Source organism: Sceloporus occidentalis, unplaced genomic scaffold, assembly GCF_023333645.1.
Source record: "Sceloporus occidentalis isolate IW3139 unplaced genomic scaffold, rSceOcc1.0.p SCAF_5, whole genome shotgun sequence".
NCBI lineage: Eukaryota > Metazoa > Chordata > Lepidosauria > Squamata > Phrynosomatidae > Sceloporus > Sceloporus occidentalis.
The window spans coordinates 26,737,901-26,760,517 of record NW_028316985.1 but is presented as its reverse complement, the minus strand read 5'-3'; the positions used below and the strand labels follow the sequence as shown (position 1 = coordinate 26,760,517).

The 22,617-nt window shown below is 42.0% G+C and overlaps 1 protein-coding gene, 1 non-coding gene and 1 pseudogene across 4 annotated transcripts in view; 1 reads left to right on the top strand and 2 right to left on the bottom strand.

Moving 5' to 3' along the window:
* Positions 1 to 11,124, bottom strand: part of LOC149311808 (DNA damage-regulated autophagy modulator protein 1-like) — a 28,990-nt gene extending 17,866 nt beyond the window's left edge. For 2 of the 3 annotated variants that reach the window (XM_089527969.1, XM_089527970.1), the window contains exons 1-2: positions 10,900 to 11,124; positions 10,195 to 10,509 (exon numbers count right to left, since the gene is read on the bottom strand). In XM_089527969.1, coding sequence (XP_089384095.1) covers positions 10,195 to 10,412 — 218 coding nt within the window. In that variant the 5' untranslated portion in view covers positions 10,413 to 10,509; positions 10,900 to 11,124. The remainder of the gene's footprint in view (positions 1 to 10,194; positions 10,510 to 10,899) is intronic. The other variant, XM_089527968.1, reaches the window with a different exon arrangement.
* A 5,421-nt stretch (positions 11,125 to 16,545) lies between these two features.
* On the top strand, positions 16,546 to 16,709 carry LOC149311807 (U1 spliceosomal RNA). The gene has a single exon (XR_016281533.1). It is a non-coding gene; the product is annotated as a U1 spliceosomal RNA (small nuclear RNA).
* Positions 16,710 to 19,987: 3,278 nt separating this feature from the next.
* On the bottom strand, positions 19,988 to 21,856 carry LOC149311806 (small ribosomal subunit protein eS8-like; annotated as a pseudogene).
* Between the last annotated feature and the right edge of the window lie 761 nt (positions 21,857 to 22,617).

Genomic DNA, 22,617 nt, shown 5'->3' with positions numbered 1-22,617 from the left:
ACATGAAAAATAATAATTAAGAACAGAGATGTAGGTATGGCTGGAGAAAACTAGAGCAGTGACCTCAAATAAGAATTCTGCCCCCTCAATTCAATTTTCCCTCAGTCCCCAAATTTCTAGCATTCCAGAGAGTTAGACAGTGAAAATGTTCACACCTAGAACTCTTAGATTTCCTGTGTTTTCATTCCCTTGATAACTTTGCCTTCCTCTTTTCTTTGGACACCTAAACTGTATTTCTAAATGATCAACTGAAGTTTTACATTACTACAAATGTTAAAACTAAAGAAAAAATTCATTGGGAAAGGCAGAATCCTTATGGATGTGTGTGCAATGCCCTTATTTTGCCCCTCTCCATAGCTACACTGTTGCAGAAAATTAAAATCATACATGTATTTTGTAACTTACAATAACATCCACAAAAACAGCAAAAGTTCATTTGTCAACCAAAATGCAATAAATACATGATGCATACTTTTGAAACTCCACTCATAAGCCTACACTTTGTCAAGATGTTGTTATAATTATTCTAAGTAAAGATGGTGCAGAGGGATATCCATGTAGGCAAAGGCCATTCCTTCTCCTTGGCCATGTAGGCTCTTGGAGACTCAGGAATTGTCTGACTTGAAGCCTATCTGTTCAGATGACACATGGTTAAGCTGCAACACTTTCAACAAAGTCTAAAACATGAAGCAATGATACTCCACTTTAACATAGAAAATGAGCATCATTGAACCAGCATATAAACAGAATGGTGCAAGTGTGAAAATGTGGGAAAACCCAGGCAGTCTGGAGAACACACCCAGGGACCAGTGAGATGCAGCTGCTGGCACCATTGTTCGCCATTTTTGTTTCATTTGAGCATTCAGGTGCACAATCAGCCAGTTGCACCACTGACTCATCACACCATCAAGCTGTTACACACCTGATGATATGAACAGAGTAGGTCGTCAATAATGAAATGGATATAATTAAAACATATACAAACCAGACAGTCCAACAGGAGGGCATGAGGTGAAGGGAGGAAAGGGGGCATATATTGGGGGTGACTTCCATGATTGTGCTCTGCCAATGTGTCACTGGGTGCATGTGCACCACTGCACCATACAGGCGGTGTATCGATTGTGCAACTGTGTGGCTCGGTCACAAAGGGCATCCAGTGGGATGGCAACTGGGCCGGACAGGGAAGGTAATTGGCAGTCATAGGCAATGTATTCATGCAATGGTGTACATCTACGGGGTGGAGGTAAAAACAAACAAACCAAGAGGTACAGCTTGATGCTGCATGGTTTAGATTGCTCATGTGTGTTCAGTCCATCTTGGGAGCTGGCTGTGTGGACAGTGGGGTTTCCAACCTGGTTTTCCCCATCCATCTGTTCAGCTCCAAAGAGTTGTAGAGACTACATAGATCACAATGGTGGTTTCCTTTTGTGTTGCCAATGAAGTTTGTTATTTCCTGGAGTTTATGATTCATAGGCGGGGTACAGACGGGCAGGGGAAGACGTCTTGGAGGTGTATTCTGCTGAATACGGAGCCTCCAGACCGACCGCCCCGGGGGCGTGGCTCAGGTGTATGGGGCTTCCACATGGGGGGCAGTGAAGACGCCTCACCTGGGGCCATTTCTGACCCGCAGTTTCCATACCGCCGCCTCGGAGGACGCTGCTAAGAGAGAGGCAGCTTCTGCACGGGTGGCCAAAAACAGGGCTTTTTTTTCCTTTTGCCGGCTGGCGGATGCGCAGCTGCGCAGCTGCGGCTCTCAGCACTGGCGGCAGAAAGCCTATGTGCACATTTAAAGTGCCCAGGCCCCTTTAAACTTTTTCCCTCGCCCTGCCCAAGAACAATGGTGGTCTCCTGCCAGCTGGTGATCAGCTGGTGTTGGCATCCTTGTCCGCTTGCACGTTGGTAGTGTCACCAGCATCATGGATGCCTCCTCTCCTTTGGTCCCCACGCTCTTGCTGAATCTGCAATGCACAGCCACAGCTGTCGCCGCTGCCACCGCTGTCCCCCTGCCATCCCCCATCACTTCCCTTGTACATATGTAAATATTTAAAGTTTTAGGGGTTTTTTATTGTTAGGTGAAAATGGCACAGGAATGTGTGTAGGGGTTCACTTTAAATTCCTAACTTTCCCCAATTCTAGCAGCGCATGCGTACATGTTGCTCTAGGGTTAGGGTTAGGGTTACGAGCATTAAAATAGAGTGCAGCTGTACTGCAGCTTCCACATCTGCATGGCATCTGACGCTCTAATTAGAGCCTCGGTGCAAACTGTGCATGTTCCAGGACCCCGACTCATTATGCGATGCAGCAGACACGGAGCTTTTAAATGGGCAACTTAAATTAGCGGCGTAACAATTCTGGCGTACCGGTGCAGCAGCTTACAGACGGAGATGCGCAGCTGCGCAGTATATAGAAAAGAAGCGGGGAAAAGCAGCACCTTTTTAATGCCGCTTCTTCCCGCTTGGGGCGTGCGGGCGGCGTGTTCATGGCGGCATTCAGGTAAGGGCCGTCTGAAGGCTATACCTTCATGACGTCATGAACACACCCCTTTTTGCCCGTCTGTAACCCGCCTTTATCTCCAAGAGCCTACCTGGCCAAGGAGGAATTGCATCTGCCTACATGGATATCTCTCTCTACCATCTTGATTCAGAACAACTATGACAACGTCTTGACAAAATGTAGGCCAATGTTGTCATTTTCCCTTTCTCCTGTTTCATTTTTAACACCTGTGCCTGATGAAGAAGCCACTTGAACTTCAGAAGCTTGTATCATGTATTTTGTGTGTGCATTTTAGTTTTCTCCATAAACTTATCATTAGAGAACGTTTTTCGCATTTTAGTTGTTATTATATTTTGTTGTATGGCTAACATGGCTACCAAATATTTGGTAACTATTTACATATGCCTATGTGGCTTTCTCTGAATAGCCACTTGCTTGGCAACTTGTGGCAAATAACATTTTTCTTCTTTTAGGCCACATGTGACTAATACAGATGTATTAGACAGGTTAGCAAATTTATATGAGTGTCAGTAGCTTGTGGGCTTTTTATTTTAAAGGAGGATTTATTTCAGAATTGACAGACATGATACAAATAAAATGAAGGATTTTTAAGTCCCACTAATTTCATGAGAGAATGCACTGGAGGTCCTAGAAAAACTTTTTTTTTTACGTAGGTACCATATTTTCCGGCATATAAGATGACTGGGCGTATAAGACGACCCCCAATTTTTCCAGTTAAAATATAGAGTTTGAGATATAGTCACCGTATAAGACTACCCCTCTTCCAACGCACACCAAATAAAAATGTAAAAAGCATCAGATTTGTTTTCAATATGGTAATTTTAATTCAAATGCTTATGACATGCAGGTACTTAGCAGGAAAACTTGTTGTATGCAAAGCCTGCTTGGATTGGTCAGCTCTCCCTGCCTGCCCAGCCCTCCCTGTCTCCAAGATTTTCTTCTACTGTACTTGTACAGCGCCTCCCTTCCTGCTTTCATATGGTCGCCACATACAGAGGGGATGCAGCTGTGGCCATTTTGAGTACCCCCCCACCATATGCGGCAACCGCAGATTCTCCAGTCCAGCTCGGAAGTTTCAGCACCCACCCTATAAGACGACCCCCAGCATATAAGATGACCCCCGACTTTTGAGAAGATTTTCCTGGGTTAAAAAGTAGTCTTATACGCCAGAAAATACAGTAAGTGAAACCACAGGTACTGGTCCTGTAGATATGGGGGCTATACTGTACTGCAATGACAGCCAGCATAGCATAGTGGTTAGAGTATTGGACTATGACTCTGGAGACCAGAATTCAAATCCTGGCTCAGCCATAAAAACCCATTGGGTGACCTTGTACAAGTTGTCCTGAAGGCATATAACAAAAATAACAACTGTAATGATGCCAGCAGCGGGACAATGGGTTCACTCTGAATTTTAGGCTGGTCTTTAAACAATCTATCCAAAATGCTGAACCATATCTCCAAAACAGGTGAAGACCTTGGATTTAAAGTGTGGGCTACAACTCAGAATGGATTCACTGACTACTGAACATGGGAGCCACCAGCTTTCACTAACTGCCAAATGAAAGAATATAAAATACAGATGAGTGACAGTTTGTGTTGCACTGATTTACAACATTTCAAATTTACATTTCCCAGAAATAAACAAACAAACAAAAGCCTTACCTACAATATATCGCTCTCCCAGACTGCATCCACATTGCAGAAATAATCCATTTTAAGTGCCATGGTTCAATGCTATAGAAGTCTAGGAACTGTATTTTGTTGTGGCACCAGAGAAGGCTAAATGTGTCACAAAATTACAATTACCAGAATTCTACAGCACTGAGCCATGACAGTTAAAGTGGTGTCAAACTGGATTATTTCTGCAGTGTGGATACTGCCCCAGTTCTCTAGTGCCAGATGGGAGAGTGAGGAGGGCAAGGTGAGAGATCATGGCTGTTTGGAGTTCTGGCATGATGGTGAGAAAGGCTAATTGAACTTGCTTTCTTTTACTTGCCTAGATTTGGTAGTGGGAAGAATGAAAAAGCAATTGGAGTTTTGTAGCAACTGAGATTTGGCTGCTGGAATGAAGAGGTCACCTTTACCTTCTTAGAAGGACAAGAGTGAATAGGAGGAAGAAACTTAAACTTTCCATTAATGGAGAAATATGTTTCTTTTGCCTGCTTAGGAGGAAGTTTATGAAAGGGAAGAAAAAAAATGAAATATTGGTTTGCCTGGAAGGGGTTTCCTCTGCTTGCTGAGATAATACATTGGACTCGTTATCATCTGGAACAAGGGGGTTTCTCTATCCTGGAAAATGTTAAGCGCTGATGTTTTATGCTTTCACTGTCTTCACTGCAGAGATATGTCAACCTGTCCTGGATGGGGTCACACTTTCCCTAAAGGACTGTGTCCGCAGCTTGGGAGTGCTCCTGAATTCATCGCTTCAGATGTCAAACTAGATGTATGTGACGGCCAGGAGTGCTTGTTATCAGCTTCAGCTGATATGCCATCTGCATCCTTTCCTGGAGCCAGGGGACTTGGAAACTGTGGCACATGCACTGGTAGCCTCACGACATGATTTCTGTAATATTCTCTATATGGAACTACCCTTGTGCCTAATCTGGAAACTTCAATTAGTTCAAAACATGGCGGCCAGATTAGTCACCGGGAGATCTAGAGGTGACCATATAACACCGATTTTAAAATCTCTTCAGTGGCTGCCCATTAGTTTCTGGGCACAGTACAAGGTGATGGTGATGACTTTAAAGCCCTTCATAGCCTGGGTCCAGCCTACTTGTGGGATCACCTTCTTCCATATAATCCACCCCACACGCTTAGGTCCTATGGGGAAAATTTACTGCAGCCAACAACGACTAGGTTGGCTGCAATTACCCAGAGGGCCTTTTCATCTGCTGCTCCCAAATTATGGAACGGCCTGTTGGAGGAGATCCGACATATTACCAACCTTGACAGCTTTAAAAATCCCTAAAATATTTGTTAACCCTATTGAAACAGAAAGATCAAAGTAATTCCAAAACAAAATGTGTAATTATAAACTGTTATGCACATTTCAAAATGCACAGTTAGGGAGGACAAGGAACTGTGAATTGAAAAGAGGCTAGAATATGAGTACAGTTCTTTTTAAGTTGGACCATAATATGGATAATTAAAACACTAAAGACTGAAGGGGCCTTTTAGTTTGTTCATTTGGAGAGGATTTAACTATTTCAAAATAGTGAATTTAAACATTCCAGTAATCTTCTCTTTTGAAATATGTGCTTTCTCCTTTCTATTATGATATTAAGTTATTCTCCAAGTTTATCTCATGGGAAGATATGGTGTGAAAGACTGTATCTCCCCATATGAACCTGCCAGAGTTCTACGATCTTTAGGGGAAGATCTTCTCTTGGTCCAGCCACCATCACAGGCTCACTTGGTGAGGACATGAGAGAGACAGCCTTCTTGGTGGTTGCTCCCATCCTCTGGAACTCCTTTCCACAGGAGGCATGAATAAGCTTTCAATCAATTCAGATTGCTCTGTATCATTCCTTCTCAAAAAGGAAGAGAGGGGTTTCATAAGCAGGGGTGACACATTCAAAACAGCGGCTCAATTTTAACCCCAAAGAATGGCAAGTGTAAATAAAACAGGGTTAAATTGACTTGAAGAGATTCGCGAAAGCAAAACAAAATAGGAACAACAAAACCGATATGCATTGGGAACTCTGAAATCTATTCAGTCATAAAGGACCAAAATGTTGATCAATCAACATATACAACTCCAGAAATATAAGTATTCTCCATCCTTTTCTCATGACGAATATTTCTATTTAATTCTTAAGTTCAGCTAAGTGCAAATCAAGTAAATCCTTTGTGGTTAATTTAGCAAGCAAGGTCTTTTTGTGCCTTCATTCATTAACAATCAAGATGTGGGAGGATGCCTGTGCACATTATCCATAAAACAGTTTATTAAACTTGATTAAAGTCTTGTCAGATATTGTGGGCATCCTCAGTTAACATGGTCATGAATAGAAAAAAGATGGGAGCTTCTGAACAAACTCTCCTGAAAAATTATATGAACACATAGGTGATGAGATAATCTGTATGTAAAGGCTGGCCCTGTTGCTAAAGGGTTATGCCACAGATTACAAAATATGAATCAACTCACTCATCAAGTGGCCAAATGTGGACAAATTACTAGTTTTGGACAATATCCTCATTCCAAAGCCGGCAGTCAGCACAACTAGTAGCCATACAGGCTACGGGACTCAGGGAGCCATAGAATGCATAGAATTGATAATAAAAAGTAAGATTTCAAAGATTTTTGATTCTAGAATCTAGATGATCCCCATCTCCTCATCTCTACAAATATACTCCAAAGCACAAAAATTAACTTCCCATGCCATGTGCAGAATAGCCATAGGAAAAGGTATTCTCAAATCCTGTGGGGCAAAGATTTCCAAAGACCACACAAAATTGTTTTCTAAATAAGGTCCAGGTGCAAAATGTTCCTTTTGTCACTTGATGCTCAGTGAAATCCTACAACAGAATCTTTCTTGCACTGAAGACACACTTGTCTCATGGCAAGAGCAGATTCCTTATGAACAGATTGACAAGTGACTACAGTATTAAAACCACAGTAGTAAATAATGTTTCCCCCCTTTCCCAGAAGATTATATGAATTATCTTTAGCTGGGAAAATCCCAGGAGTGGTTTTAAGGTTCAGATCTCTACTGTGCCACCACACCACACTCCTTTCATTTTGTTTTTCAAAGAAATCTGGAGAGGGAAAAAAATGACCCTGGTTCACAAGCAGAAATGGAAAGAAGGGGTAGGGAATTTCCCTTCCTACAAATGTGGGGCAGGATATATGCTTGATTTTGCTCTGAAAAATCACACCCAGAAGTGACCTGAAGTTTATTTCCTGTTTTAGTTTCCTAGTTTCATTTGAGTGCTAGGGTGGGGGAAGGTTACAATCAAAACTGCCACCACCGGAGCTCTTGGAAGGCTTGACAGGAAAATTCACCTGAAAAATGTGTGGGAATGTCAGGGTGATCTGGAAAGCAACAAAAAGGGGTCTGGAAACCCAAATTCACTTAGGAGGGTTGTCATTTTTTCTTGAAGAGGGACTGTACTTTCAATAGCTGCAAGACAGGAAGGAAGTCAACAGGTGCTGCTTCACTGCAATGACAGGGGAAGCTTCACTGTCAAATTTCTCCCTGTCATGCAGCTCTTAACAAATTTTTCGAAAGCACCACTAGGAAAAGAAGCTCTGAAAAAGATGGAGAATTTCCCCCAGAGCTGTTTTCCCCACCATGGCATGGCTCCATTCTTCCTTCTATACAACATGCACAGCCAAATTTTACATATATTTACATCTCACTGAGTTAAATTAGACTTACTCATTACTACATGAAGTTCCAGATATAATCCTAAACATATTTCCCAGAAAAGATTTTATAACAAAAATAAATTCCTTCTTTAAAAAAAGAGGGGATAAGTTGGGCTAAAAACTTCAGTTTCAGCTTTTGTTAAAGAAGGCCTTGGTCTAGGAAATGCAGCACTGGAGCCACAGACCTCCAACAAGAGATCTCCAACAAGACAAGACTCTCCACTCACTGTTCTTCTACATAATTGGCATGATTGGCCCTGTACAGAGAGGGCAAAACAAAGCTGCTTCGGGTAACTTTGGAGGCATGCTGTTTAAATGATGGATGCGTCATAACAGTCCGGAAGCCACAACAAAGCCACACTCCAATCCTTAGGACTGGAGCATGGCTTTGGTGTGGCTTCCGGACTCTTAGGATGCATGAATCATTTAAACAGCATACCTCCAAAGTGACCCAAAATAGCTTTATTTTGCCCTGTCTGTACGGGGTCATTGTTAAACTGCCTTCAACTTCACATTATTCTTATTTACTTGGAAGTCCTAGTGAAAAATTACTTCATATAACATAAGCGTGATTCAGACTGGCACTTTGCGCTGGACTGGCCACGTACTAGGGTTGCCCGGGGACGGAGTGTCCGCATGCCCCGCAACCCTAGAACGTAGCAGTGCTGTAATAATGGCGGCCTCCCCTCTACACGGGGGGCACCATGATTATGTCACGCATGTGCTACGTCCAAACAGCGCGGTGTGTGCATCACATCTCTGTGCTGCCCCAGGCTGCTTACGGCAGCCTGGCTGTGGCACAAGAAGGAGCTCCGAAATAGAACTCCAAAACAGAGCTCCTTCTGGGTGCGCCCCTCATTCCCGCAGCCACAAAACGGCATGAAGCCCCAAGGACACCCCTTTTCTGCGCCACAGAGAAGCGGCATTTTGTCACTTCTCCATGGTCCAGAAAAACTCTGGATTGGGGCTGCAGGGCTGCTAAAAGGGGCGGGTGCAGGCCGCCCCAAAGGGGCACTATGTACCGGGCCATAGACACAGATTCACAAGATCAGGTTATTAACACATAGGACTCTTTCATATTACACAGTTATAGCACTATGATTCCACTTTAAATGTCATGGCTGCATCTTATGGAATCCTGGGATTTGTAGTCTGATGAGGCATTAGGGGTGTCTGATTGAGCATTCTAAATACCACCTGCTAACCCCGCATATCCAAGGACTCCATTGTATGGAACCATACCAGTGGAGTCAATGCGCTAAAACTGTGTAGTGTGACAGGGCTCTCTCTGTCTTAGCCCTCTCTGTCTGAAAGCTCTGGTGCCACAAAAAACTGCACATCCCAGGATTCCACAGGATGGCAGTTAAAGTGGTGTCGAACTGCATTAATTCTGCCATGTGGCAACAGCCCCACAGTCTTTCTGCTTCTGGCCCACTTCTTCCTTTCAGCCTGGCCTCCTTCCCAGGTTGATCACGTGTCATAACTGCAAAGGAGGTCAATGCAGGGCATTCAAGATGTAGGACATACAAGAAAAATGTAGGACATTCAAGACAAATGTAGGCCATGGTCAAATAAAAGTTTAAAAAGCACTCATAAATATAAATTCCTGCTTCTTAGTCATTCTCCAAATGAAGAACATTTTGGAATGCCTCCTGGACGAAAGGCTGAAATATAGGAATAGAATCATAGACCTGAAAAATAGAACTGGAAGAGACCTCAATAGCCATCCAGTCCAAGCCCCTGCCATGCAGGAACTCTCAATCAAAGCATCCCTGACAGATGGCCATCCAGCCTCTGCTTAAAGACCTCCAAAGAAGGAGACTCCGCCACTCTCTGAGTGAGTCTGTTCCACTTTTGAACAGCTCTTACTCTCAGGAAGCTCCTCCTAATGTTCAGGTGGAATCTCTTTTCCTGTAGTTTGCTCCCTGTCCCATTCTCTGGAGCTGCAGAAAACAAATTTGCTCCAGCCTCAATATGACATTCCTTCAAATATTGAAACATGGCTAATATGCAATATGACAACCACTGAATCATAGAATCTTTGAGGACCATCCAACCCAACCCCATTCTGCCATGCAGGAACTCAGAATCAAAGCACTCCTGACAGATGGCCATCCAGCCTCTGTTTAAAGACCTGCAAGGAAGGAGACCCCACTGCTCTCGGAGGTCTCAAGACCTCTGACTCTCAGCAAGCTCCTCCTAATGTTGAGGTGGGATCTCTTTCCTGGAGCTTGCACCCATTGCTGGGGGTGCTAGCCTCTCCCTCCTGAAGGGTGTCCTCCTGGGAAAGGGGGCCTCCTACTTACCTGATGTAAGGGAAGAGGGGCTCCACATGGCCTTCCAGCACGGCGATGACGTAGGAGATGAGGAAGGCCGAGGAGGACCAGGAGACCAGCAGCGCCGGCAGGAAGGCGGCTCCTTGGGCCCAGCTGGGCATCCTTGGCGCCCAGGGGCCCCTGCTCCTCCTGCCCCTGCCGCTCCTCCTCGGGGGCACCAGGGGCTGCCTTTCCCCGGGGCCAGGCATGGAGCAGGAGGCCAGTGAAGTCACAAAGCCCCTGAAGTCACAAAACTTCTTGGGAGAGGGGCTGCAGAGAGAGGCCGCTGGCTGCCAAAGCCAAGCCCTTGGGAAGAAAAGACTACGCTTAGAGGGTGCTTGCTCTTGCTGGTGATTTATCCCCCTTCCCTGCCCCCCAAATCCCCTCAACCCACTTCCAGCCCCTTCACTGAACCCGCCCCCCCCCAAAAAAACCCCGCCAATTTGGTCCACAACTGGAAATAATCCAGTTTGAGTCCGCTTTAACTGCCCCGGCTCAAGGCTAGGCAAGTCTGGGAACCTGTACTTTTGTGAGACATTTTAGCCGCCTCTGTCAGAGAGCCCTGGCGCCACAAGAAACTACAATCCCCAGGATTCCTTAGCACTGAGCCTGGGCAGTTAAAGCGGTTTCAAAGTGGATTGTTTCTGCAGTGTGGATGCATTCAGAACAAGCTCGCCTCCTCCCTCAAAAAGCAACCTGTTTCTCGCCTTCCAAAATGTGTGGTTCTCTTTTCCTCCTCAGAGGTAGATAAGAAAAGAGAGCTCTTCCTCCTCCTCCTCCTCCTCCTCTTCAGGGAGGCTTGCCTGCAAAGTCTCCTCCACAAAAGAAGAAACTTTTTTCAGAGAGTCACAACTTCAGCACAGTCTGGAGAGGAATTTCCCACACACACAACCACACACACACACACACACAGCCGGCTTTGCTAGGCGTTGTTGTGCAATTCTGTGCAATACTGTAAGCAGCACCCAACCCCCCCCCCCCCTTTGGCCTTCCCTGGAGGAGCCAGGAAAGGGTCTGCTCTAAGCTCTTCTTACTCAGTGGAGGAGGAAGCAGACTCGCCTTTCACTTTCGTTTGAATTGTACTGTATGCAGAGAGACCTTTTGTAGCACTTTTGAGGCTCACTGAAGGGAAGAAGTTGGCAGCAGGAGCCTTCCTTAGACTTCAGTCTTCTTCCTCAGATGCATTTGGTGGGAATGGAAAGCCTAGCCTATACACTCGTCCTTCCACATTTGTGGCTTTGACTTTTGAGGATTTGATTATTCACGGATTTTATTAATACGTCCTCTCTATTATTATTATTACTATTACATTTATTGGTATAGTGCCATAAGCTTTCCATAGCGCTTTATAAAGGAGAGAAAACAACAATCCAGAATAGAAACAAAAGCCTGCCCACAGCGCACAATCTAAAACCCCAAACAAGACTATAAAATTAATAAAATATGACTATAACAAAGTTAAAACACAAGACTATAAAAGTACTCTCAAAGGAGTTTGTCACATGGAGAGTAAAATCCTGGGCAGGAATGGAATTTTAACCTCCAGGTCGGGTGTCATTTGTCAGATGCCTTGGCGTGAAAGAGAAATAACAAGAACATTCCCAACGGAAAGCTCCTTTGTACTTTTGGAATTTAGCAAAAGTAAAAAGGAGCTTTGCATTTGGGTTATTTTCACGTTATTTCTCTTTCACGCAAACGTTGTCTGAAAAAACATCCTGCAAACTGTTTTTGGGTTTTTTCAACTTTCTGTTTGGGTTAACCCCAAACATTATCTGAAAAACAGCATGCAGATGTGGTTTGTTTTCAGTTTACATCTAGTTTCTGCATGGGATTTGTCCTGTGTGATAAACTCTCTACATGCTGATTCTACAGACTAACATGGCTGTATCTTTGATTTCATTTGTATGTTGCCTTAACCAGCTGTGCCTTTTGTTGTTGTTGTGTGTCTTCAACTCATTTCTGACTTACAGAGACCCAAAAGATCTTAAAATGCAAAGACAGATAACTGAACACCAAAGTTAGACTCATCCAAGCCTATTACTATGTATGGATTCAAAGGCATAGCTGTGTTAGTCTGTAGAATCAGTATGTAGAGAGATCTCTTGTAGCACCTTAGAGAGTAACTGAAAGAAAGGAATTGGCAGTATGAGCTTTTGTAGACTTAAGTCTACTTCCTCAGATGGATTTGGTGGAGTGGAAAGCCAAGGACAGACCTATATATGTCTATCTATAGTGTTTCTCTGAGACTAATGGTATAGATGAATGAACAAGAGAAGAATGCTTGGCTAAGGAGCACATAAGGGAAGCCTAAAACATGAGTCACTCTCACAACAGTCCTCTCAGAAGATGGCAGTGGAGAAAGTTGTGTCTTGTCAACAAATGAACAGTCAGTGAACAGTCTGTGACCTAAGAATGAGTCACGGTCTGGGATAAGGGTAACTTTTGTTGGAAAATATAGATTTGGCATGTCCATTTACAATCCAATTACAATTTGCATATTGTTGCTGTTGTTGTGTGTCTTCAAGTCATTTCCTACTTATGGCTACACTAAGGCAAACCTATCATGGGGTTTTCTTGGCACAATTTGTTCATAGAAAGTTTGCCATTGCCCTTCCCTGAGGCTGAGAGAGTGCGACTTGCCCAAGGTCAGTCAGTGGGTTTCACGACTGAGCTGAGAAACCAAACCCTGGTCTCCAGAGTCATAGTCCAACATTCAAACCACTACGCCACACTGGCTCTGCAAACAATTTGCATAAATTATTCATTTAATCCAATTTTCTCATGATTCTCCCTGCTCCCCCCCCCCACACACACACATTGCAGACTGTCACGTTGTAAACATAGCTAAATGCTTTAAATGGAGGAATGCAGAGCAGTTTAATCTGAGGAGCAATTCAATATTCTATGTATTTTTCTTCTCCTTTGAGTTTCCTAGTGGCCCTTAAGAAACATTCTGCAGTTCTGTATTAGCCCTTCAGGCAGTCGTAATTATTTTATTTGTTGTGAACCTGTATGCAGTAAATATGTATGCAGAGCAGGCTTAGACACAGAGGAAGAAGGAGAGATGATTGGATGAAGGAACATTAAGAATATAAGATATGCAGATGACACAGGACTACTAGCAGAAATCAACACAGGAGTTTATCACATGGGGAAAATCGGTTTAAACAGGCATTTTCAGGAACAGTTGCGCGATCGCAGCAAAGATTTTCACATGATTAGAGAGGACATACCCTGGGGAGGAATGCTCCAGCAACAAATCTTTCATGGGGAAATCCTGGAACAGTTACTGAGAAAGGTCAAGGAAGAAAGTGCCAAGGTAGGATTAATAGTGAACATTAAGAAAACAAAAATATTGACCATGGAAGATCTACAAGAATTAATCCTAGATAACAAGGAAATTGAAATAGTCAAGGAATTCTCATATCTTGTATCAAATATTGGTCAAAACAGAGACTGCAATCAAGAAATTAGAAGAAAAGGAATGGGTTTTACTATGCTAAATTCTTACTAATGAATATACATTTGCTATTTATGAAGGATATGGGGTCATATTGTGGAAAAACATACTGACTCCATAGCCTTGGTTTGGATTTCTATCTGTCACTGCCACTCTTTCATTTAAAAAACAACAACAAGTGTCTATGGCTGCAATGAGAGCCTACATGGTGTAATGGTTTGAGCACTGGATTGTGATTCTGGAGACCAGATCTACAAGGGTTCAAATCTCCACTTGGCAATGGAAATCCATTGGGTGACCTTGGGAAAGTCACACTCTCTCAGCCTCAGAAGAAGGTAGGGGCACCCCCACAACAAATCTTGTCAAAGGTTGCTTTGGGGTCGCTACAAGTTGGAAATGATTGGAAGGCAGATAACAACAGCAATGGCTACAGTCCTATACCTAGTTACCTGTGAGTAAGCTGCACTGAAAACAGGCAAGTTTTATGTAGACATTCATAGCATCACAATATATTTTACTGAATTTGTGGAATATGGAGAGTGGCCACAAACTCTGTCCTGCGTAATGGTGGCCAGCCTAGTGTTCTACAATATTGCAAACAGAATAAATCATATTGATATTATTAGTGACACATCATTGGTAACAGCTCTTGCAACATTGGGTTTCTGCACTGTAAATGAAGATTCAATTTCATTCAGTCACTACCAAGCTGTAAGTGGGTCCCTGCTTCAGGTGAGGCTTTTGTTATGCAATTACCCTGCTTATTTTACCAAATTTGCAAGATGGTATCATCATCCATTTATAACCATAAAATATTTTCCCACGGCTACTTTACTCCCACAGAAAATTTGCTTAAGGATGGAAATACAAAATAGCTGCACAGTATCTAGACAAGCTGCCCACTTGGAAGCATCCTGATATTATGTTTTTCTAAATGCAAATTGGTTTGTCTAAGTTTTTGTACAATTCCTCTTCAGCCCAGAGCAACCCAGTTCAAGACAAATTACAGTTGGCCCTCCACATTCTTTGGGGTTAGGGGTACAGGACCCCTGTGAAAGTGGGGGAAATGCAAATAAAAAAGCACTATTTTTTAACCTGAGAGAAAACCTCTCCAGGAATCTCTAAGTCCTCCAGCACAACTCTATGGTCTGTTAGAAACTGACCACAGAATTGTGCTGGAGGATCTACAAATGCCTAGAGAGATGTTCTCTTTATGAATCTCTAGGTCCTCCAGTGTGACTTTTAGTGGAAGCTGGCCATAGATTTGCACTGGAGGACCTAGAGATTCCTAGAGATAACATATTAATCAAATCCATGAATAATCAAATCTGCCAAAGTCAAATATCGGCAAATGTGGAGGGCTGACTGTAAAATTATTTGATTCTCCTACCTGTATATCGTGATGCTAAGGCAACCCTATCACCAAGGTTTTCTTGGCAGAATTTGTTCAAAGAAAACCTTGTCTTCCTCAGAGGTTGGGAGAGTGTGACTTGCCTAAGGTCACCCAGTGGGTTTCCATAGCGAAGTGAAGATTTGTGCCTTGGTCTCCCAGTGTCCTAATCCAACACTCAAACCACTACACCATGCTGACTCTCAGTGTGGCTCTACTTCTGTGCCATCATGGGAACTGGATATCATAGTACTGCCTGGTTCCCATGTTGAAACATGTTTCAGTGCAGATTATCACACTACCCTTTTCTGTCCTTCCCTCCTGACCTAGGCGTGGGATGAAAACTTTTAAGAATGGATTTTATTGCACACCTCCTTGTCTGGGCCAGAGTCATCCCATATCAGATCATGGCATACTGTACCCCATCTGAACTTCTATACTTGTGGGAGAAGTCCAGATCGGGTACGGGATGCTGTGATCGGGTATGGGATGCCTCCATTCTAGGCACAGAGGCGTGAGATAAAATCTGTGCTTGGGAGGGAAAGACAGAAAGGGACAGTGCATTCACTAGTGCATTAGTGAAGTCCTAGGCTCTGTTACTGAGGCAAGCTAGAAAGGAATCAGTTTGGAAGTGCAAAAGCTGGGTATCTCATAAGGAGGAAGCTTATATTAACATCTGTACTAAGTACCTAAAATTATGCTTACTTCATGTTATGCTATAGTATTTCTGTTTTCTATGTATGGTGCTGAAAGCTGGACAGTAGAGAAAGCTGACAGGGGGAAAAAAATCAACTAATCTGAAATATGGTGCTAGTGGAGAGTTCTTCAGATAGCATAGACTGCCAACATGACCAATTAATGGGCCCTAGCCTGCATCTATCTACACTGGAGAATTAATGCAGATTGACACCGCTTTAACTGCCCTGGCTCAATGCTATGAGTTTTTGGAGTTTTGTGAGGTGTGCCACAACAAATTACAGATCCCAGCATTCCACAGAATGGAGCCAGGACAAGCAAAGCAGTGTCAAACTGTATTCATTCTACAGAATGGCAGCAGCTATGGAGTGAAACAAGCCTGAACTCTACCTGTAAGTCAAAATAACCAAACTGAGGCCAGTTCTTTGGTCATATCACAAGATGCCGTGACTCATTGGAAAAGACAAAGAGGCTCGGTAAAAAAAGAGGCAGTAGGAAAAGTGGAAGATAGAATTGCAGATGGATTAATTCAAATAAGGAAGTGAGAGCCCTGGATTTGCAGGACCTGATCTGGGCAGTTAAAGAGGTCTCTCTTCATAGGGTTGTCATAAGTGGATGCTGACCTAACGACAATTAACAACAAGGTTATGATCACTTTAATGGTTTTATTGGAATGGCAGGATAAAATGTAATTAATAAATAAAATGTGTGAGTTGCTGCCAAGGGACAGTGTGGTGTAGTAAGTTTGAGCGTTGGACTAGGGACACTGGAAGACTAGCGTTGGAATCCCAGCATGGTACTTACCTGGCAGGGGAGACACCATGATCACGAAGGTGGTTTTCCCAGGGTGAGACTCATCCATTGCACTCCGGGTGTGCTGACCCCTGCGATTTCCCCAAATGCGGGAAACTCGACTGCATAATTTGTGGTAGTGGGGGACTGCGTTCGTGCTTTATTTTTTTTCCATTCACTCAAAACCACAAGGTTGCGAGTTCAAGACCAGCAAAAGGGCCCAAGCTCGACTCAGGCTTGCATCCTTCCGAAGTCGCTAAAATGAATACCCAGACTGTTGGGAGCAAATTAGCTTACTTGCTAATTAGCTTACTTGCTGTTCACCGCTATGATCTTTGGAATAGCAGTATATAAATAAAACAAATTAAAAATTATTAATTATTATGGCTGTGGAAACCCACTGGGTGACTGTGGGCGAGTCACTCTCTCTGAGGATGGCAATGGGAAACTCCCTCTAAAGGAACTTGCCAAGAAAAACCCATGACAGGGTTGCTTTAGAGTCACCATAACAAGGAAATGCCTTGAAGGGACACAACAACAAGAACAAGAACATGAATTGCTGTTGGGGCAGCCAGTGGATCTACAGCCATTGGGACAATGAATCCACTTTTCTGCCAAAGAACAGTCAGTCTTCAGACAAGAGCACTCCTGTACAGTGATGGTAAAATCAAGATTAACTCTTCCCACAGCAATTGATCAAGCAGCCTCTCTGATTGTAAAATTTACAAGTCACAGGTTCACAATCTTTTTTTTAAGCAAACATCCCCTCTGCTTTAAAACCATTAATTGTAATTAAAAATGGGAGCAATCAATTACCGATCATATACAAAATTATTCTCTACTAAAAACCGGGACAAAATGTAGGACAAAATTTAGACCAAAATATAGGACAATTGTAGGATAAAATTTACCCCAAAATGTAGGACATTTAAGAAAAATGGAGGACCTTAAATGTCCTACATTTTGGGCTAAATTTTATCCTACAATTGTCCTATATTTTGGTCTAAATTTTGTCCTACATTTTGTCTCGGTTTTTAGTACAGAATTATGGCAACCCAGTGCACACATGACCTAAATCAGAAGGCAGGCATGCATACAACTTTACTTATTTGACTGGTGCTCACTAGTATTATTTAGTTTTATAAGCACAGTGTATATAATCACAGTCTGCTTGGTTTTTTATGAGTTTTTTGGGCTATGAGGCCATGGTCTGGAAGAGTTTATTCCTGACGTTTCCCCAGCAGCTGTGGCTGGCCTCATAGCCTGAAAAACCCACAAAAAACTATGGATGCTGGCTGTGGAAGCCTTTGATTTCACACAGTCTGCTTGCTTTAGGGCATTTAAACACTAGAGTCAGGCAGCAATATGCTCAGAATAAGTAAAGTAAAAACCAATGAATTTAATGGGACATACTTTTGAAGAGATCCATACAGGGTTGCATGTAAAGCTCCATCATGTATTCACATGTAGTAAGTCCTGGAGCTTGCAACTGATTGCTTTCAGCCTATTTCACAGTGGGCACTAGATGAACAATGCCAGCTGTCATTTAATAACTAAACCATTCCATGAGATTTTATTATCCAGTGCTTTTAGCTATAACATGATGGTCATGAGACAGGACTTTGTACCTTGCTTATCTATTTAAAGAGTGGTAAAAATGTTATGCAAATATTATTCCGGTAACTATTGTTGAAGTGGGGGAGGGTTTATTTTTGGCTACAGTATATGTTTATTTATATCAGATATAACTTAAACTGAATTTTAAAAATGGTTATACATAGAGCTTGCTAACATACTCTCTTTCTGCCTTCTATTGTATAGCAAGACTGGAAACCTTATTCTAAGACAGATTTGTACTGTATGTACATCATCTCCCTGTATTGCCTATGCTCTATGGCTTTTCATTAACATTAACAGGCCCAGGTTCCCTGATTCCCTGATTCCTCCCGTGGCCCCATCTTAGTGATGGTTGAGGATCAACAGAGGGATATCAGGGGTTTTAGTTTTTAATTGTTGTTTTTATCCTTTGATATTGTGTTTTTAATATGTTATACTGTTTAATACTGTCTTAAGGGGGGGAGGGATAAAGTGTTTTTAATTGTTGTATTTTATATTTTACTGTTGTCAACAGCCCGGATTGGTTTCCCATAGGGCAGTATACAAATAATAATAATAATAATTATTATTATTATTATTATTATTATTATTTGTATTTCTTTAAAGACCTCTCTCCTCCATTGTTTTGGAGAGATGTGCACCAAAAAAAAGGTACTACCAGCTCAAACAAAACAGATTTAAATATAGATTTTTTAGAAGTAAAATAATTTCAGCATGTACAGGTTGAGTCTCCCTTATCAGGAATTCCAAAATCTGAAATACTCCTACGAACAATTTTTTTTCACGGGTGGCTGAGATAGTGATACCTTTCCCTTCTGATGGTTCAGTTTACACAAAATTTGTTTCATGCACAAAATTACTAAAAATATTGTTTAAAATTACCTGTAAATGAATGTTTTGTTTAGACTTGGGTCCCATATCCAGGATATGCCATTATGTATGTACATGCAAATACAGATATTCCAAAATCCAAAACACTTCTGGTCCCAAGCATTTTGAATAAGGGAGACTCAGCCTGTATTTACATGATAAATTTATGTGCTGGCTTTTTCTGTCGAAATGGGACTGATGGCTAATAATACAATGAATAAAACTATACCAGTTAAAAATAAAATAAAACAGATGTTGTTGTAGACCTTCAAAAAAATTTCTGACTTATGAAGACCCAAACGTGAACTTGTTTTGGCATGATTTGTTCAGAATGGGTTTGTCATTGCCTTTCTCTGAGGCTGAGAGAGTATGACTTGCTCACAGTTATCCAGTGGGTTTCCATGACCAAAGAGGGATTTGAACCCTGTTCTCTTAAGTCATGGTCCAATACTCAAACCACTGTTGGCTTTCTTGAGAGTGAGTATATACTGAGGCAAAGGTAAAGGAGAGTTGAGTAGGTCTGCTACAGACTAGCTGCAGTCAGCATGTTCTTGCTCATTCTGGAATTTGTAGTTTTAGCCTTTTCTCCAAGAGCTCTGGTGTCACAATAAACTACAAATCTCAGAATTCCACAGCAGTCTACCTTGGCAGATAAAATGGTGTCAAATTGCGTTATTTCTGAAGTAGAGATTCAAAGACTCTCCAGGGGATCAATGTATTTACTTGTTGTAGAGAGATCTTGTAGCACCTTTGAGACTAACTGAAAGAAACTGGCAGCAGGAGCTTTTATTTACTAATTAGCCTTCTCCTTCTCTCCTACTTGTTGAGGTCCCAGGGCTCACCCTCCACTCTGTTCTGCATCCACCTTCTGGCTAAAAACAAGTAGGATAGATTTTTATTAAAAACAAATAACAATATTTTGGAATATATTATTTCTCCTGTTAAAGTACAGTGGCTGCTCATTTGCCTTTCCTGGTCTTCATCTTCCTCAGGAAGAATTCTAGCTCCTTGCCTTTCATAATATAGCCATCTGCTTGGCCACACTCTCCAGGCCTGGAGGCAATTCAAGCAAGCAGCTTTCCTTGAAAGAATGCCTCTAGCATTTTAATATTCTTTTTCTACTCATCATACTGAATTTTCTTTGAAGGCCATTTGTTTGAGGATTTGTTTGAGGATTTCAAGATATCACATTATATCTACAATAAGGGAACTCTAAAGAGGCAGCCAGTGGACTGGAACCTTCCTATTTGAGGTTTCAACCTCCAACAAAAGCAAAAAAAAAATTGTTCTTCTTAAATTTGGACTGGATTGGCATGTTTTACCATAACACCACACAAAGTTTCCCTGATGCAAAAAGCATTAAGGCTTCTTGAGAAATCCAACGTCCTCTGCCAGTAGCATCACAAAGGATGGAGACATGCTAGATTACAAAGAAAGTATCTTTTTTGTGTAGCAAATGGATGTTAAATTTCCTGGACTTTGAGAATCTCCTAGTTATCACATGGTCAGAAGGAGGAGGTACCAGCCTGCAAGATTTGCCCCTCCATACCATTTTAATTAAGAAACAGCAAAAATGCAGGCCTATAAATAACATCTTCAATTTTTTTCTCCTGTTTGGTTTGTAACACTTTGCCTGATGAAGAAGCCAGTGAAACTTTGAAAGCTTGCAACATGTATATTGTGCATTTTTGGTTGGTCCAAGAAAGGTATTACTTTTTGGTTGATTTTTGTTGTTACTGGAATTGCTATATGGCCAATATGGCTACCCCTGGATGTTATTTGTTTGAGATCTTTCTCTTCAGGAGTCAGCTTGGCACCCTTTCTGCATCCAATGGGTAAGGCATTCTGGGCTTCTTGCCACTGTTGGTATGGTGTGCTGTCAAAGAGTACAATACGGTTTTTGACTAGGGGCTTGTTGTTGGAGGCATTGTACACTACATCAATTATTCTGGTTTTTGAGTACAGCATTCAGATTCCCAAGAGACATTCTCAACATCCAGACACAAAAACATAATATTTTTTATTCCTACCACGTACTCTTAATGTGTGGATTCTCCAGGCAGGGTAACCAGACATCTTTTTCCAGGACATGGCCTACATTTCAAGCTTCTGTCCAGGAAGAATTCTAAAACATCCTCCATTTTGAATATAACTAAGAAGTACATTGAGTAACACCATGTTCCCTTTGAGAAATGTGTCTGCCTGGCAGCCTGGCCCCAGAAATAGGGAGATAGGATGGATCCTTCTAGAGTTTTTCCTTCCTAGGAGCGGCAGGAGATAAGACTTGTCCCCAGAATTCAGGGTGCATTTGTTTCTCGGAGAGGAAAAGGACAGCAAACATGCTTGAGGACACAATGCAAATGTTGAAATGGATTTTCTCTTTATTTCAGCACAAAGGACAAATGAAAGGAATTTAAATGTAGCTTCAGTCAAGGGTTTGTTGCCAGTAAAGTACAATTTTAAATATTTGTCTTGCGCAGAGGTCTATAAGCGTATAAGCTAACAAGGCATTTTAACAAAGATAAGTTCATCAGAAAAATACGTTTGAGTACATAATAAAATACCTGTGTAATATAGCTCTAAATAAACCATATGAAATGAAATTTATATTTATATGAGTGTTTTTAGCTTTCGTTTTTCTTGGATGTCTCACGTTTTGCTGTGCCTTGTCCTCCTTTAGGTTATGACATCTGGTCACTTTGCCAACAGTGGCCAACTGGGGTACTGACAGGGAGTCACTGGAACTCATACTTTCTCTTCTTATGGTAGGCCTTTTGCTTCCTCCCACTCTTATAGTTCTAATGCCAGTTGTCTCTAGAGATACCCATCCTTCTCTGGAGGTGCCTGCTGCAAAGAGGGCAAGTAGGCTAGATTAAATGTTCTTTATCCCAAATCAAAAAGTAAGTGAGAAGGAATAATCCTCTAATTTTACTTGATTCAGAAACAGACCCATATAGCTAAAATATCTGGCTTAATTTCCAAATAGAAAAAATATGGAGTATGTACTTAAATGACAAATTGTGAACAATCGTGGGTGATATTTATTGCAGGGCATTTAATTAAATCATCAGGGGTGATCCATATAGGTTTTGGCCTGGAAGGGCCTTGGATGATCCGCAACTGGCAACTATAGCTGTACTTCACAGAAGGAGCTGAGCAGCAGTGTGGTGTGGGTAGCTCTCAGAGAAAACCACTTCAGTTGTTATCTCTATGTAAAATTTCTAAACTATTTCTGAGTGGAACTTTTTCTAGTTCCACCTGCACTATGGTTCTTCTCCTGGGCAATATATAATGTTCTGTTTCCTTAAATACCTTTTTCCACAGACATCTTTCTAATGTTCTTTGTGTCAGAACTATAGCTGTGAGATTCCTATCTGTGGAATCCTGTCTCTGTGGGGTTTCCCCTCATTGTCCCTTTAAAAGATCCGTTTAGCTATTATGCTCTATGACAGCTGGTGTGACTGCATTTCTTCCCAGGCAATGTTTAGTTTCTCAGAACTAGCTGTATGCCTGTATACCCTATCTATAAACATCCTACAGATAGGAAAAATAAATTAGCTTTGATTTTAGCAAAAAAACAAAAACCACA